This window comes from Gymnoscopelus microlampas (genome assembly GCF_963454915.1).
Source record: "Gymnoscopelus microlampas genome assembly, chromosome: 12".
Lineage (NCBI taxonomy): Eukaryota > Metazoa > Chordata > Actinopteri > Myctophiformes > Myctophidae > Gymnoscopelus > Gymnoscopelus microlampas.
In genome coordinates, this window is record NC_139949.1 from 52882156 (window position 1) to 52897573 (window position 15418).

Consider the following 15418-nt stretch of genomic DNA (forward strand, 5'->3'; position numbering starts at 1 on the left):
TCTTCATGTGGTCCATTACCCTGTCAGCAACACTGTTCAACACTGCTCTTCATGTGGTCCATTACCCTGTCAGCAACACTGTTCAACACAGCTCTTCATGTGGCATTACCCTGTCAGCAACACTGTTCAACACTGCTCTTCATGGGTCCAAAAGGCCGGATCTGAGAAATTTGTTCCGAGATTTTCTTTAATTGCACTTTTTAGTTTGTAGTTTTGTAGTTTTTCCGATGTCTTTCCCCCAAGATATTACAGAACCGACCCCGACTGTTACTGGTACATGACAAACCTGATAGGCTAATACGTTTCTGGCAACAACGCCGTTTTAGCAGTAGGCTAGATGGCAGTTATAGGCTACTCCATAAGGACACCTAGCAGCGATGTAGCAGCCTACTATAGGGGCTTATTACACGGCTTGGTTGAATGCTCGATTCTGATTGGTCAGTCATCGGTCATTATTTCTGGATAATGACCGATGAGCTCTATAACGGACCGCTGTGTAATCAGAGACTCAGAACACCTGCTCATGTCAACCTGTGCTGCTTGGTTATATGCTTTATCCAACATGACAGCCATGTAAACAAACAAACAATGTCATTTACAACTAAACGTTGCTCTCAAGAATGTTTTTGAAAACATTTGAAGTGAGAAATAGACGATGCAATAACCGAGAAGTCATTCTATTTGATCCACTGCGCTTCCTTGTTTATCGTGAAAAAACGCTCGCCCCAAAACACAGTCGCCCCGGGGCAAATCCGGCGGTATTACAGGCAAATCGGCAGTAAATAGAATGGGGGGCGAGTGTGTTTTGGGGCGAGTTTTTTTCCATTTCGTCATTTGTTTACTTATGGAATACTTTCATTGCCGTAAGCAAGGAAATACTTCGTTTTGTTGTTACTTTTGGGTTACTTTTCAGGGCGATTAACCACCTCGGCTGCGCCTCGGTGGTTAATCGCCCTGTCGGGCTTTAAATTTCAATAATGACTACCTCCCCATGCATTATCCCTTGCATAGCAGTGGCGACCACTTTGTGGTGCCACAGATCGAAAGCCCATTCATCTTTTTTTCCCATACAGATTTCCGAAAATATTTGTATTCATTATTTTAAGCCTGGAACCAGAGCCATCCAGGATCCTGGTGAATCATGACCATAAAACATTTGATTCTCTGTCAAAACATTGTTTTCAATATTTAATCATATTATACACTAATAAATACCCTTTTTTTTTGCGGCTTTCAAAAAAATGTTTTCGATTTGAACGATCGATTTGTCATCCATTCATTCTTGGCTTACAGGTGACCATGTACCAGCTGACCAATCAGCTGAGTCAGCCGGTGAGGAGGGAGGGGCCTGCAGAGGAAGGAGGCGGAGCTGGAGGAGGAGGAGGAGGAGCTGGAGGTGGCGTTGGAGAAGATGGAGCAGGAGGAAGAGGAGGGGGAAGAGGAGGAGGGGGTAAAAGAGAAGATAAAGACGGACTGATAGACAACATTATGATCGAGAGCCTTCCTCCTATGAGGGAGGACGGACCCAGAGTCTTCATCATCAGCTAACAGCAGTGGTGAAAAGTAATTGAGTACATTTACTTAAGTACTGTACTTACTTAAAAAATAAGTCTTAAATAGCTCTATATTCTGGTAGTAATCATTGCTACAGAGTGTTTGTTCAGTAACAGGAGTATCCACGTCTCTACAGCTCTCTATTTAACAGAAAATGTATTTTCAGGTCAGGATACCTATTTTATCCAATCAGGATAGAGAACTCACACAGGATACAGATTAAACAAGTGCATTTGGAAGTGATGATACAAAGAAATGAGCAGATAAAATTGGAAAAGGAACACTATAAAATCGAAGCTGACAAATGGGTACTTTCTCCTGATTGGCTGAAATTGGCAACCCACCTGAACATGTATTTTCTGTTTTATTAAAGAGCTGGAGAGACAGGGAGACCACCTGTTACTGAACACACTCTCTGTAGCAGTGATTACTATGAGAATAATAGAGCTTTTAGCCTTTTAACATTTTTTTAGTTTTAATCACAAAAAGATCACCCTACCTTTAATAAGGGGGGAGGGGGGGATAATGAGAGCAGAAAGATGAAGAGATGAATGAACTGAAACAAGGTAATACAATAACGGCGTGGCTTCCATGAGGATCTCAAGGTGTGTTCACGCCTGTGGCGGAAAGGGTTTGGTGTTTTTTTAATAGTCGCCTCATCCGTGGGATTTTGGTCGCTGGGGAAAACGTTTTTTTTTTTTTGCCAAGCGGAACACTTTCAGTTGTCGGGACTCGCACACAACATGTAGGCATTTATCAGACGCTCTTAACAGTGCCAATGACGCGCAAAGCGTACTTTTTTTCCAAAACCCAGAGTGCCAATGACGTGTAACACGTCGAAACAATGTAGATGGCGCTCTTCGTCAGCCTATGAGCGATCCTATGACTTCCGGAGAAGAGTGTACCCTGAAATAACGTGATCACAACAAACCCACCCAGCCCCGTCCGATCTAATGTTGAAGGATTTAGAAAAAATACATTTCTCTCCGCTTTCTTGTTTTTTTCCGTGTTTCTGGCGAGAACAAAGCTATATTCAACAGCCAATAACTAAAGAACGGAGGGTCGCGGTGACACGCTTTTTTCACCCCCGATCGAAGCAGAGACACGCCTCCGTCTTTGGCGACACTCGGTGTGTCGATCGTCCCCGAGCGAAATATTCTGTGGCTCTTTTAAAGGTTAGTAAAAAAGGATGTCTGGTAAACCAAGAACCGAGCATCAGTCTAGACTAGGGGTCTTCAACAGGGGGCCAGGGACCGATCTACAAGCTCTAGATCTACAAGCTCACAACGCCTCGCGCTGCGAGGCGTTGTGAGCTTGTAGATCGGCTATTTTTGGCAAAGAGGTATAGAGGGGGAAAAAGAGCAGACCACGTAAACAAAAATGTTGAATCTGAAACAATTTGATACGATATAGAGGGGGGTCCCTGCTTCATCTCTCTCTCTCAGCTAGGGGGTCCTTGGCCTGAAAACGTTGAAGACCCCTGGTCTCTAGACAATATACTCTCAAAATATGAATCCGTACATCGGGATGGGAACCGGCCACCATGACTACCCACAGCAACAGAAAACACACAAAAAAATGAATAACAGCTCACTAAAAATAGAGACCGACAAGAGTAAGTAAAGAAGATAGATGACAATGGCCGCGACCAAATTTGGAATTCGACGCTGATCTGTCATCAACATGCATGACATCATCAACATGACATCAGAGATCCACGGTGAAGCCACGCCCCTTATTTACTTTGTAGATTTGTTGTCTTGGAGAATCTGCTCGAATCCTCCAGATGACGGGTTTGTTTTATGATGTATATAAAGTCCTATAGTTGCTGATGGCTTGAGTCTATGAGGCGGACAGACTGCACACAATTGTATATATTCAGTGGTGGAAAGTAACTAGGTACATTTACTCAAGTACTGTACTTAAGTAATTTTTTTTTGGTAATTTTTGACTTTACTGGAGTATTTCCAATGTTGTACTTTCACTCCGCTACAATTATTTGAAAACTTAAGTTTTAAACAAGCTCACATGCGACGCGTTGTGAGCTTGTAGATCAGCTATTTTCAAACATTTTAGTACTTTTACTTTCGGTACTTTAAGTACATTTTGATGCCAATACTTTTGTACTTTTTACGCAAGTAACATTTTGAACACAGGCCTTTCACGTGTGAGTATTTTTTACATTGTCAAAGTAAAATAGTAAAAAGTGAGTATTTCTTCCACCACTGTATACATTTCACAACTCTCAACATGTAGCCCAGCAAAAGTTGCCAAAATACACATTCCGGCCAATGTGTGTAAAATGTTGACATTAATGATGTGAAGATGTTTCATTCCAAACTGAGATGTTCCACTGTTTATCACATTATGACAGAATGACTGTTTATCACATTATGACAGAATGACTGTTTATCACATTATGACAGAATGACTGTTCATCACATTATGACAGAATGACTGTTTATCACATTATGACAGAATGACTGTTCATCACATTATGACAGAATGACTGTTTATCACATTATGACAGAATGACTGTTTATCACATCATGACAGAATGACTGTTCATCACATTATGACAGAATGACTGTTTATCACATTATGACAGAATGACTGTTTATCACATTATGACAGAATGACTGTTTATCACATTATGACAGAATGACTGTTTATCACATTATGACAGAATGACTGTTTATCACATTATGACAGAATGACTGTTTATCACATTATGACAGAATAACTGTTTATCACATTATGACAGAATGACTGTTTATCACATTATGACAGAATGACTGTTTATCACATTATGACAGAATGACTGCTGACATGAACGTAAAGGTCACTGGGATTATCTCCGCCAGGCCGGAAGGGCCGGTGGGCAGGGGATTCGTTTTTCGCCCCTGTCCGTGTGTCTGTACGTGTTTTTACCATTTGTTGCAGAAACACGACCCCACCAAATTAGGCACAGGTCATGTGACAATGACTATCAAACAGAGGGCTTTGATACTCCATGCTGTTTGCCTGTCATTGCATATATTGATGTGCGTATGCACAGTATATATGCCTGGAATGGTGTGTAAACATGAACGCAACATTTAGTCTAGAGATATTAACATATATCTCTAGATTAGATGTTAACATAAAAAATATATATCGGAACATTTCTATCATATGCAGGGCCGGACTTACCGTTGGGCTAGGGTGGGCTGCAGCCCAGGGGCCCCCAACTGGGGGGGGGGCTAAAAAACAACAACATATATATATACATTTTTTTCTATGATCAAATTGTCAAGTAACCCTACCGAATTAACCGAATTGCGTGCGCAGGGGGGGCTCAAAAAATACTCTCGCCCACGGGCCTGAACTCCTATAAATCCGGCCCTGATCGCATGTTGAAGTGCCTCCAATGAACTAACCTCCTAAACCGCTTCCACTTCTGCCAATAGGGGGTGCCACATACGCAAAAAAAAAAACAGGTGCACCACACCGTCGGTTGTACAAACTCTATTTTCCCTTTGGAGGGATTATTTGGGTCCTGGCGGCTCCACTCCACTACTGACACCACAGCCCCGGGTGCCTAACCAAGGCCTGGCGGAGATCTGCCCTCCCAGGAGTGCACCTTTCCTAGTCATTGATATTTCTGCTGTTCACAAATGAAAGTGAAGATGTTATTTTATAGCTACTTTACTGCATGCAGTCTGCTGCTGAGGGTTACTCTGTCAATGAAGCATCAGTGATTTAACAACGTTCATTTTAATGACAAACTGGTCCTCTTGTCTTCTATTCTATCATGTGCCTTTACTGACATTTCCGACAGAAATATAACCCAAAAAATGCAATAATACGAATATTCTATTTTTTATTTTCCTCTTTCACCACGGTGAACATATTAGTTGCTCTTATTTTGAAGGACTTTGAAGGAAATCACACTTGGAGGAAGTCTGTTTTCTGTTAGCCAGTATGACTTAAAACATACTGAAATTATGGGGGGGGGGGGTTTGACGTATCCAGTTTAATTGGGGGGGTTGATATCCCCCCCCAGAAAAAAGAAAAAACCGAGCCAGAGGTTTTTCCGGGTGGAAAACGGAACGCTCGTCCTAAAACACACACTGCCCCATTTTTTTTCGCGGACCGAGGTCGCCGGATTAGACCCGGGGCGAGGGTGTTTCAGGACGACGGTTCTTTTTCTCTTCGATTTCTGAATTAGGATGAGCACGATGGAGAGAAGAAGGTCCGGCTGATGTTTCCTTTTTGCTTGATATTATTTAATGGCGAAACAATCATGACTGATACACATGATAGAAGACCCCTCACAGCTAATGGAGAATTTTAAGAATGGGTTCAGAATTGAATGAGTAGGATACGGCTATTAGTTAAATGTGAAGCTCTTTCTGCTATAAATATGCATCCACGTGTCCTGCGCGCCCGTCGGCTGCAACGTTTCCTTTTTGCCACATGCACATCTACACTTCATGGAGTACATTTTTTGTACTGAATGAACCCAATTCAAAAAACCCGAAATAAAAGGGAAGAAAATGCAAAAAAGAACTACGCTCTGGGCAGGCATGCGCACGTGTCCCCCTTGGCTTTCAAATGCCCTCTGCGTCCTTTGTGTGTCTGTCTGTCTTTCTGTGTCTGTCTTCTTTCGTCTTTCTTCTCTCTCTCTCTCTCTCTCTCTCTCTCTCTCTCTCTCTCTCTCTCTCTCTCTCTCTCTCTCTCTCTCTCTCTCTCTCTCCCCCATAGGATCCATTATGAAAACAGGTTCTACTACTTTTCCAGTGGGAACACACACACACACACACACACACACACACACACACACACACACACACACACACACACACACACAGTGTCAGGTTCCAGAGGAGTAACTATATATAGGAGGAGGAATAACAAAGAGACAGGAAGGAGAAAATGACAAATAAAGTACTGAATGACACAGATACTCCTCATAATAAAATACTCCTCATAATACAGTAAAAACTATGTAGACACAGTGGCCATTCTATGATATTATATAAAAACATATATGTTCATATATTCAGTTGTGTAAAGTAACTAAGTGCATTTACTCAAGTACTGTACTTAAGTAGAATTTTGAGGTACTTTTACTTTACTGGAGTATTTTACATTTTCAGTACTTTTACTTCTATTACTATTATTTGACCACTTATGTTACTAGTTACTTTGTAGATTTTGCTTACAAAACATACACACAACCTCAGCACTTAAAGGTAGGGTAAGTGATATGTTTTGGTATTTTTTTTTCCGTTTTGTTAAAAAGGTTAAAGTATATTGTGATAGTAATCATTGCTACAGAGCGTTTGTTGGGTCACAGGGGTCTCTCCAGCTCTTTAGTAAACGCGATATAGTACATGTTCAGGTAGGTGAGGTGACAACATTTAAGCCAATCAGGAGAGAGCACTGAAAATGCATTTTCTGTTAAATAAAGAGCTGTAGAGACATAGTGCCACGTTGGCCCTATTTTATACCTAGGCTATTTTCAAACATTTTAGTAATTTTACTTTCGGTACTTTAAGTATGATAACAATACTTTTGTACTTTTATTGAAGTCAATTTTGAATTCCAGACTTCTACTTGTAACAGAGTGCTTCGACATTGCAGTATTGATACTTTTACTTAAGTAACACATTTGAGTACTTATTTCCACCACTGATCAGGAGCAGGTTGAGGGTTCACTGTCTGTCCTGCTCAACCTCTCTACCTCCTGAGCCACAGCGCCACCCGGTGGTTTCATGTTGAAGTGTTCTATGAGTTTAATGATGTTTGGACTCTGTTATATATTTTTATATATTGTAATGAATTATGGGTCCTTATGTTGTGTCCTTGGCTGAACACCTTTTTACTTTGTCACGAAATAGGTGCAATGCAACACGGTGTGAGCTTGTACATTAGATATGCTAATTTTCCATGTTTTTGGGGCCCCCTATAAGTGAGGTTTGGACACTGACCAATCCTGCACCGTGATTGGCCAATAGTCTAATACGCAGTCTACAACGCTAACCCTTCCACAGTCAATGCAAATCTATACTTTTGCAAAGTCAGCCAATCACATTACAGCTAGTGTCATCACCACTAGCTGTAATGTGATTGGCTGACTTTACAAATTCAGGACTGTGATTGGCTAGCGAAACAGCAGTATAGACTTAAAAAAAAAAACACTTTTATGTTTTTTTTTAAGTGAATCACTTCCATCACTGTGATGACCACTGTGACCACACCGCCCACTTCACACTGGGTGTGAATTTTATTCTTTATACATGATTTTAATGTCTTCTGCCTATCATGACATGTCTAATTTACTATTCATTTAAACTCCATGCTGTTCTACTTCATGTTGACAGGAGAGATGATCAGAGGAGCAGAGTTTCTACCACCATCATTAAGACATGGACAGAAGAATGGAAAGAGTTTCTCAGTGAAGGTGCAGCCAGTGAAAGAGTAGAGATGAGCTCTGGTCTCCACATCATAAAAGGAGACCAGACCCTCCTCATAATCCACAAACACTCCCACTTTCTGGACCTCCTCTCTTACAGGGAGGAGGACATCAGGGTCAGCATAAGCCCAGTACTTATTTCCATTCCACAACCTTATAGTCCAGTAACCTGCATTGTTGGGACTCAGTATGTTTACATCTTTCCTGTTGATGGACTCTCTGGCCACTCCTAAACCCCAGGCAGTCTTCCCTAACCTGAACCTCATAGTAAAACCTTCCTGAGGAGAAGCTTTGTTTTCCTAAGACCCGGGTCAAATAAGAGAATCTCTCTGTGTTGTCAGGCAGATTCTTCCTTATGTTTCCATCACTCACTTGTTTTCCATCCTCAGACAGGATGAGGTAGGGATTTGCTGTATCAGGGTCCAGAGTCACATCCACTTCATATTGCTGGATCCTCCTCAGCTCAGCATCACACAGCTTATTCATCTCTTGACTGAGTGTCTTCTCCAGCTTAGCTACAGCTGTCCTCACTGTCCCCACATGTGAAGACTGATGGACATTGACCGTTGTCCAGTCCTTGGTGGGTCTCCACCCAGAGTTTATGGATGGGAAGTTGTGGAGGAGGTCATGGTGGTCTTCAGTGTGTGAGAGCTGTTTCAGCTCAGAGCTTCTCTTCACTAATTGAGTGACTTCCTGTTGCAGATCTTTCATGAAGCCTTCAGCCTGTTTCTCTGTTGTTTTCTGCTTCTCTTCAATCACATCAATGAGCTCAGCCTGGCTTCTCTCCATACAGCTGATCAGAGCAGTGAAGACCTGAACACTGACGGCTATCACTGTGTCTGCATCTTTCCTGCTGAACTCTACTGAGCGTTTGACCTCCTGAATCTTCAGTCGTCTCTCCTGGATCATCTGCTGAACTTCAGCCTCTGTCTTTGCTTCATATTCTTCTTTCAACTTGTAGTTCCTGAACTGTTGAACCATCTCAGAAAACAAAGTATTAACGGATACTTTTGGTCTGTTATAGAAGGTTTCTTGACACAGTGGACACTTACACAAATCATTAGTGTCCCAGTAACGTGTGATACAGGCTTTGCAGTAGTTGTGTCCACATGGAGTGCTGATTGGATCAGTGAACACATCCATACAGATAGAACACAGGAAGTGATCTTCAGACAGGAGACTGTTGGCAGAGGCCATTTCTACACGCTGAGAATACAAGTGAAAGTGTGAAACACTGAAATGTAGAAACAATTAAAACCTTATTAACTATCTTTAAAATCCAGGAATATTAATGATGTGACTACAGCAGAATATCTCCTTCAGTGAGTGAGGGTCTCTTCTCTTTGACTAAAGCCCCTCACACTCTGTGTAATCAGCTTTTAAGTCAAGCTGACTCAAATCTCATGTCATCAAATGTGACATCATCAAAATGTGCCCAAATATGGAGTTCCACGTAGTTCCAGACTGACCTCCAAGTATATATTCGGTAAACTTGGCGTCCTGATACATACAATTATTTACAAATCAAAAAGACACTTAGGGCAGAGGGTCAACCATGTGGGAATATACTGCTGGTTAAGGGCCAACCATGTGGGAATATACTGCTGGTTAAGGGTCAACCATGTGGGAATATACTGCTGGTTAAGGGTCAACCATGTGGGAATATACTGCTGGTTAAGGGTCAACCATGTGGGAATAGACTGCTGGTTAAGGGTCAACCATGTGGGAATAGACTGCTGGTTAAGGGCCAAACATGTGGGAATAGACTGCTGGTTAAGGGCCAAACATGTGGGAATAGACTGCTGGTTAAGGGCCAACCATGTGGGAATAGACTGCTGGTTAAGGGCCAACCATGTGGGAATAGACTGCTGGTTAAGGGCCAAACATGTGGGAATAGACTGCTGGTTAAGGGTCAACCATGTGGGAATAGACTGCTGGTTAAGGGTCAACCATGTGGGAATAGACTGCTGGTTAAGGGCCAAACATGTGGGAATAGACTGCTGGTTAAGGGCCAAACATGTGGGAATAGACTGCTGGTTAAGGGCCAAACATGTGGGAATAGACTGCTGGTTAAGGGCCAAACATGAATTGTAAGACCAAAGACTAACAGCACAATTTACAAAAAAACAAAAAAAAACCTTAATAGGGAGGACGAGAGCAGGGGACCGTCTATGAAGAGCATCTGGAAAGTGCATCTATAAAAACTAGAGAAACCAGGAGACCTGGTTCTGCCAATCCCTAGTGGTTGAAATCTGAATGGCCGGACTTCGCATGACGTGTGTGCAGAGGAAAAGAGGGACAGACCGACCCACCGACCCACCGACAAAGCCTCCTCTAGGCCGACCCCTTGGGTCTGGGAAACATAAAAGGCTTAATTCCTCATTATAGAGTCTATAAATATAGAACATATATTGGCAAAATATGGAGATCCGGTTGTCCAGAACCAACGAGTTGACAGCTAAGCCCCATATATGGGCATGTCCATATATGGGACCGACTTCAAACTCGGCGTGCAAGTCGGGCAGTCGGCCTGATATGTGGTTGTCCAGAACGACCAACATGAACGTTATGCCCATATATAGAGATCCGGTTGTCCAGAACCACCAATATGCCCATATATGGGTTCATAACAATATAATAATAATAGACTTTATGTATTAAAGGGCTTTTCTAAACAAGGTTACAAAGTGCTTTACAGTGGCAATATGAAATACAGTAGACCATGTTTACACTGAAGCAATTCAGCTTAAAAACAGATGGTTAGATAAAAAACAATAAAATCATTACAGTAATGAACAAAACAATAAAAATGATAAACAAGTGATCTAAGAGAAAGCCTTGGCCTGATTCACAGACTGAAGCTGTGTGGAGCTTCAGTCTGACATTGGCTCCAGTGTAGGCCATTGCAAGGGGGGAGGGGATTAGAATTTCCCTAAACCAATCACAAGGGATCCCCACCCCCACCTCCAACTCTCATTGGACGGGACTTTTTGTACCAGATAAATCCTAGGTTCAGGTCATAGATATAGAAACCTAGATACCTCATTGGCCTCTGCAGTTTATTGGAGCGACCTGTTTGGCATGGTGGCCGCCATATTTCCGGGGGGCACGGGCACTGGCCAATCACAGCGTGTTGACTACTGGCCAATCACAGCGCGTCTTTTCCAGGTCTTGTCAGAATCTGACAAGACCTGGAAGACCCGCCCCCCACCTGCCTCTGATTGGCCCACTGAACGCCCCCTTCTATGACGCACGCGGACATTTCCAGCTGCCGCCCCGGAAGTCGAAGCGCGCCCGCCATACAGGCGCTTCAGAGCCAGAGGAGGCGTCTACCTTTATATGTCTATGGTTCAGGTTACAACACCAGTCTAAGAGGGGCGGTCCACTCTGAGAGTGGGCGGGTCTATCGTATGGAACCAGGCTAAGAAAGCCTTGGTGTAGGTTTTCAGAAGTGATTGTAAAGATACCACTGAGTTTGCATCCCTCAGGTCCTGAGGTAGGGTGTTCCAGAGACTATAGGAGCCCAGGCTGCAAAAGTCCCATCACCCACCGTGACGAGGCCAGTTTGAAGAGGAGTCAGGAGACCCCTGCCTGAGGATCTAAGGTTGTGGACAGGCATGTACGTTTCAAGCATGTCTAACATGTAACAGGAGGCCACCAGACCTCACAAAGGCTTTAAACGTTTTCAGTAAAAACCTTAAAGAGGTGGTGCCATGGTTTTGCACTTTTTCTGTTCATGTGTCTATGAGGTTGATAGAACTTCATTAAGCCCCCTGGTGGTGTTTTTATGGTGTTTTATGTCTTCTCTGACTATTTTGAGTGTTTGCCTGGAGGCTGAAACCTTGAGGGTCAAACGTGCCAATAGAGAAACAGCCCTTTAGTGACATAGTAAAAAATATACCCTCCCCCTCATTATCATGACACAACAGGTGTGGGCATGAGGAGGAGGTGCTAAGGTGAGAACCAGGTATACTTAATGAACTGGAGGCGTGTCCACATAAAAACCTAATTTTAACAATGTCTGTGCACTTTTTTGAAAAAAATCTTCCTCCTACTATAACCATAATACCTGATTATGTTTTTTTTTGGGGGGGGGGGGGGGGGGAATCACTGAAAATCACGGCACCCCATCTTTAAAATCGATTCTAAAACTCACTAGAAGCCAGTGAAGGTAGGCCAGGACTGGTGTGATGTGGTCGCACCTCCTAGAGTTGGTCAGTACTCTAGCTGCTGAATTCTGTTCAAGTTGAAGACGAGAGAGATAGCCTTTTTGCTGAGCCCAGAATACAAGGAGTTACAGTAGTCCAGGCGTGAGATGAAGGCATGAAATACCTTTTCGAGGTCTGTGAATGAAAAGCTTCTTAAAATGTTTCTCAACTGGAAGACATATGACAGCATGGAACTCTAAAGGCTACAGCAGATCAGCATAAAAGGGTCCAAGGCAGGACAAAGACACATAAAGATGACCATATATGGGCATCAAAGGGACAAAAATATTATTGATAAAAACGTGAATGCCCATTTAGCGAGCGCCACAATGTCATCAATATCACGTCATAGAACTGCGTCAGAGACTGGCCTGGACTCCATATTTTTCCATGCCTGACATGGTACTCCATATATGGGCATAATTGGGACACAGACATGTTAGTGCAGTACTCCTAGTCGAACACAGAGTACCATATATCACAATGTTCAGGTAGGTGAGGTGACAACATTTAAGCCAATCAGGAGAGAGCACTGAAAATGCATTTTCTGTTAAATAAAGAGCTGTAGAGACATAGTGCCACGTTGGCCCTATTTTATACCTAGGCTATTTGAAAATAGCCGATCTACAAGCTCACAACGCGTCGCATCGCGACGCGTTGTGAGCTTGTAGATCGGCTATTTTCAAACATTTTAGTAATTTTACTTTCGGTACTTTAAGTATGATAACAATACTTTTGTACTTTTATTGAAGTAAATTTTGAATTCCAGACTTCTACTTGTAACAGAGTGCTTCTACATTGCAGTATTGATACTTTTACTTAAGTAACACATTTGAGTACTTATTTCCACCACTGATCAGGAGCAGGTTGAGGGTTCACTGTCTGTCCTGCTCAACCTCTCTACCTCCTGAGCCACAGCGCCACCCGGTGGTTACATGTTGAAGTGTTCTATGAGTTTAATGATGTTTGGACTCTGTTATATATTTGTATATATTGTAATGAATTGGGTCCTTATGTTGTGTCCTTGGCTGAACACCTTTTTACTTTGTCACGAAATAGGTGCAATGCAACACGGTGTGAGCTTGTACATTAGATCTGCTAATTTTCCATGTTTTTGGGGCCCCCTATAAGTGAGGTTTGGACACTGACCAATCCTGCACCGTGATTGGCCAATAGTCTAATACGCAGTCTACAACGCTAACCCTTCCACAGTCAATGCAAATCTATACTTTTGCAAAGTCAGCCAATCACATTACAGCTAGTGTCATCACCACTAGCTGTAATGTGATTGGCTGACTTTACAAATTCAGGACTGTGATTGGCTAGCGAAACAGCAGTATAGACTTTTATGTTTTTTTTTAAGTGAATCACTTCCATCACTGTGATGACCACTGTGACCACACCGCCCACTTCACACTGGGTGTGAATTTTATTCTTTATACATGATTTTAATGTCTTCTGCCTATCATGACATGTCTAATTTACTATTCATTTAAACTCCATGCTGTTCTACTCCATGTTGACAGGAGAGATGATCAGAGGAGCAGAGTTTCTACCACCATCATTAAGACATGGACAGAAGAATGGAAAGAGTTTCTCAGTGAAGGTGCAGCCAGTGAAAGAGTAGAGATGAGCTCTGGTCTCCACATCATAAAAGGAGACCAGACCCTCCTCATAATCCACAAACACTCCCACTTTCTGGACCTCCTCTCTTACAGGGAGGAGGACATCAGGGTCAGCATAAGCCCAGTACTTATTTCCATTCCACAACCTTATAGTCCAGTAACCTGCATTGTTGGGACTCAGTATGCTTACATCTTTCCTGTTGATGGACTCTCTGGCCACTCCTAAACCCCAGGCAGTCTTCCCTGTAACCTGAACCTCATAGTAAAACCTTCCTGAGGAGAAGCTTTGTTTTCCTAAGACCCGGGTCAAATAAGAGAATCTCTCTGTGTTGTCAGGCAGATTCTTCCTTATGTTTCCATCACTCACTTGTTTTCCATCCTCAGACAGGATGAGGTAGGGATTTGCTGTATCAGGGTCCAGAGTCACATCCACTTCATATTGCTGGATCCTCCTCAGCTCAGCATCACACAGCTTATTCATCTCTTGACTGAGTGTCTTCTCCAGCTTAGCTACAGCTGTCCTCACTGTCCCCACATGTGAAGACTGATGGACATTGACCGTTGTCCAGTCCTTGGTGGGTCTCCACCCAGAGTTTATGGATGGGAAGTTGTGGAGGAGGTCATGGTGGTCTTCAGTGTGTGAGAGCTGTTTCAGCTCAGAGCTTCTCTTCACTAATTGAGTGACTTCCTGTTGCAGATCTTTCATGAAGCCTTCAGCCTGTTTCTCTGTTGTTTTCTGCTTCTCTTCAATCACATCAATGAGCTCAGCCTGGCTTCTCTCAATACAGCTGATCAGAGCAGTGAAGACCTGAACACTGACGGCTATCACTGTGTCTGCATCTTTCCTGCTGATCTCTACTGAGCGTTTGACCTCCTGAATCTTCAGTCGTCTCTCCTGGATCATCTGCTGAACTTCAGCCTCTGTCTTTGCTTCATATTCTTCTTTCAACTTGTAGTTCCTGAACTGTTGAACCATCTCAGAAAACAAAGTATTAACGGATACTTTTGGTCTGTTATAGAAGGTTTCTTGACACAGTGGACACTTACACACATCATTAATGTCCCAGTAACGTGTGATACAGGCTTTGCAGTAGTTGTGTCCACATGGAGTGGTGATTGGATCAGTGAACACATCCATACAGATAGAACACAGGAAGTGATCTTCAGACAGGAGACTGTTGGCAGAGGCCATTTCTACACGCTGAGAATAAAAGTGAAAGTGTGAAACACTGGAAATGTAAAATCAACTTAAAACCGTATTAACTATCCTTACTATCCAGGAATATTAATGATGTGACTACAGCAGAATATCTCCTTCAGTGAGTGAGGGTCTCTTCTCTTTGACTAAAGCCCCTCACACTCTGTGTAATCAGCTTTTAAGTCAAGCTGACTCAAATCTCATGTCATCAAATGTGACATCATCAAAATGTGCCCAAATATGGAGGTCCATGCAGTTCCAGACTGACCTCCAAGTATATATTTGGTAACCATGGCGTCCTGATACATTCAATTATTATAAATTAAAAAAAAGACACTTTGGGCAGAGGGCCAACCATGTAGGAATAGACTGC

At 42.7% G+C, this 15418-nt stretch overlaps 2 protein-coding genes and 1 pseudogene across 3 annotated transcripts in view; 1 reads left to right on the forward strand and 2 right to left on the reverse strand.

Annotated features, from left to right (window-relative positions):
• Window positions 1-5366, forward strand: part of nipal4 (NIPA like domain containing 4) — a 27148-nt gene extending 21782 nt beyond the window's left edge. Inside the window, exon 10 of the mRNA XM_084073761.1 lies at window positions 1294-5366. Coding sequence (XP_083929887.1) covers window positions 1294-1548 — 255 coding nt within the window. The 3' untranslated portion in view covers window positions 1549-5366. The remainder of the gene's footprint in view (window positions 1-1293) is intronic.
• Window positions 5367-7905: 2539 nt separating this feature from the next.
• On the reverse strand, window positions 7906-8995 carry LOC311057442 (E3 ubiquitin-protein ligase TRIM21-like; annotated as a pseudogene). Its single transcript has one exon. The product of its transcript is annotated as an E3 ubiquitin-protein ligase TRIM21-like (transcript).
• A 4736-nt stretch (window positions 8996-13731) lies between these two features.
• Window positions 13732-15039, reverse strand: LOC311057443 (E3 ubiquitin-protein ligase TRIM21-like; the record flags this gene model as incomplete). Its single annotated transcript, XM_084074400.1, has 2 exons — window positions 13732-14742; window positions 14980-15039. 2 exons carry the CDS (start codon window positions 15037-15039, stop codon window positions 13732-13734), a joined length of 1071 nt encoding a protein of 356 aa, XP_083930526.1.
• Between the last annotated feature and the right edge of the window lie 379 nt (window positions 15040-15418).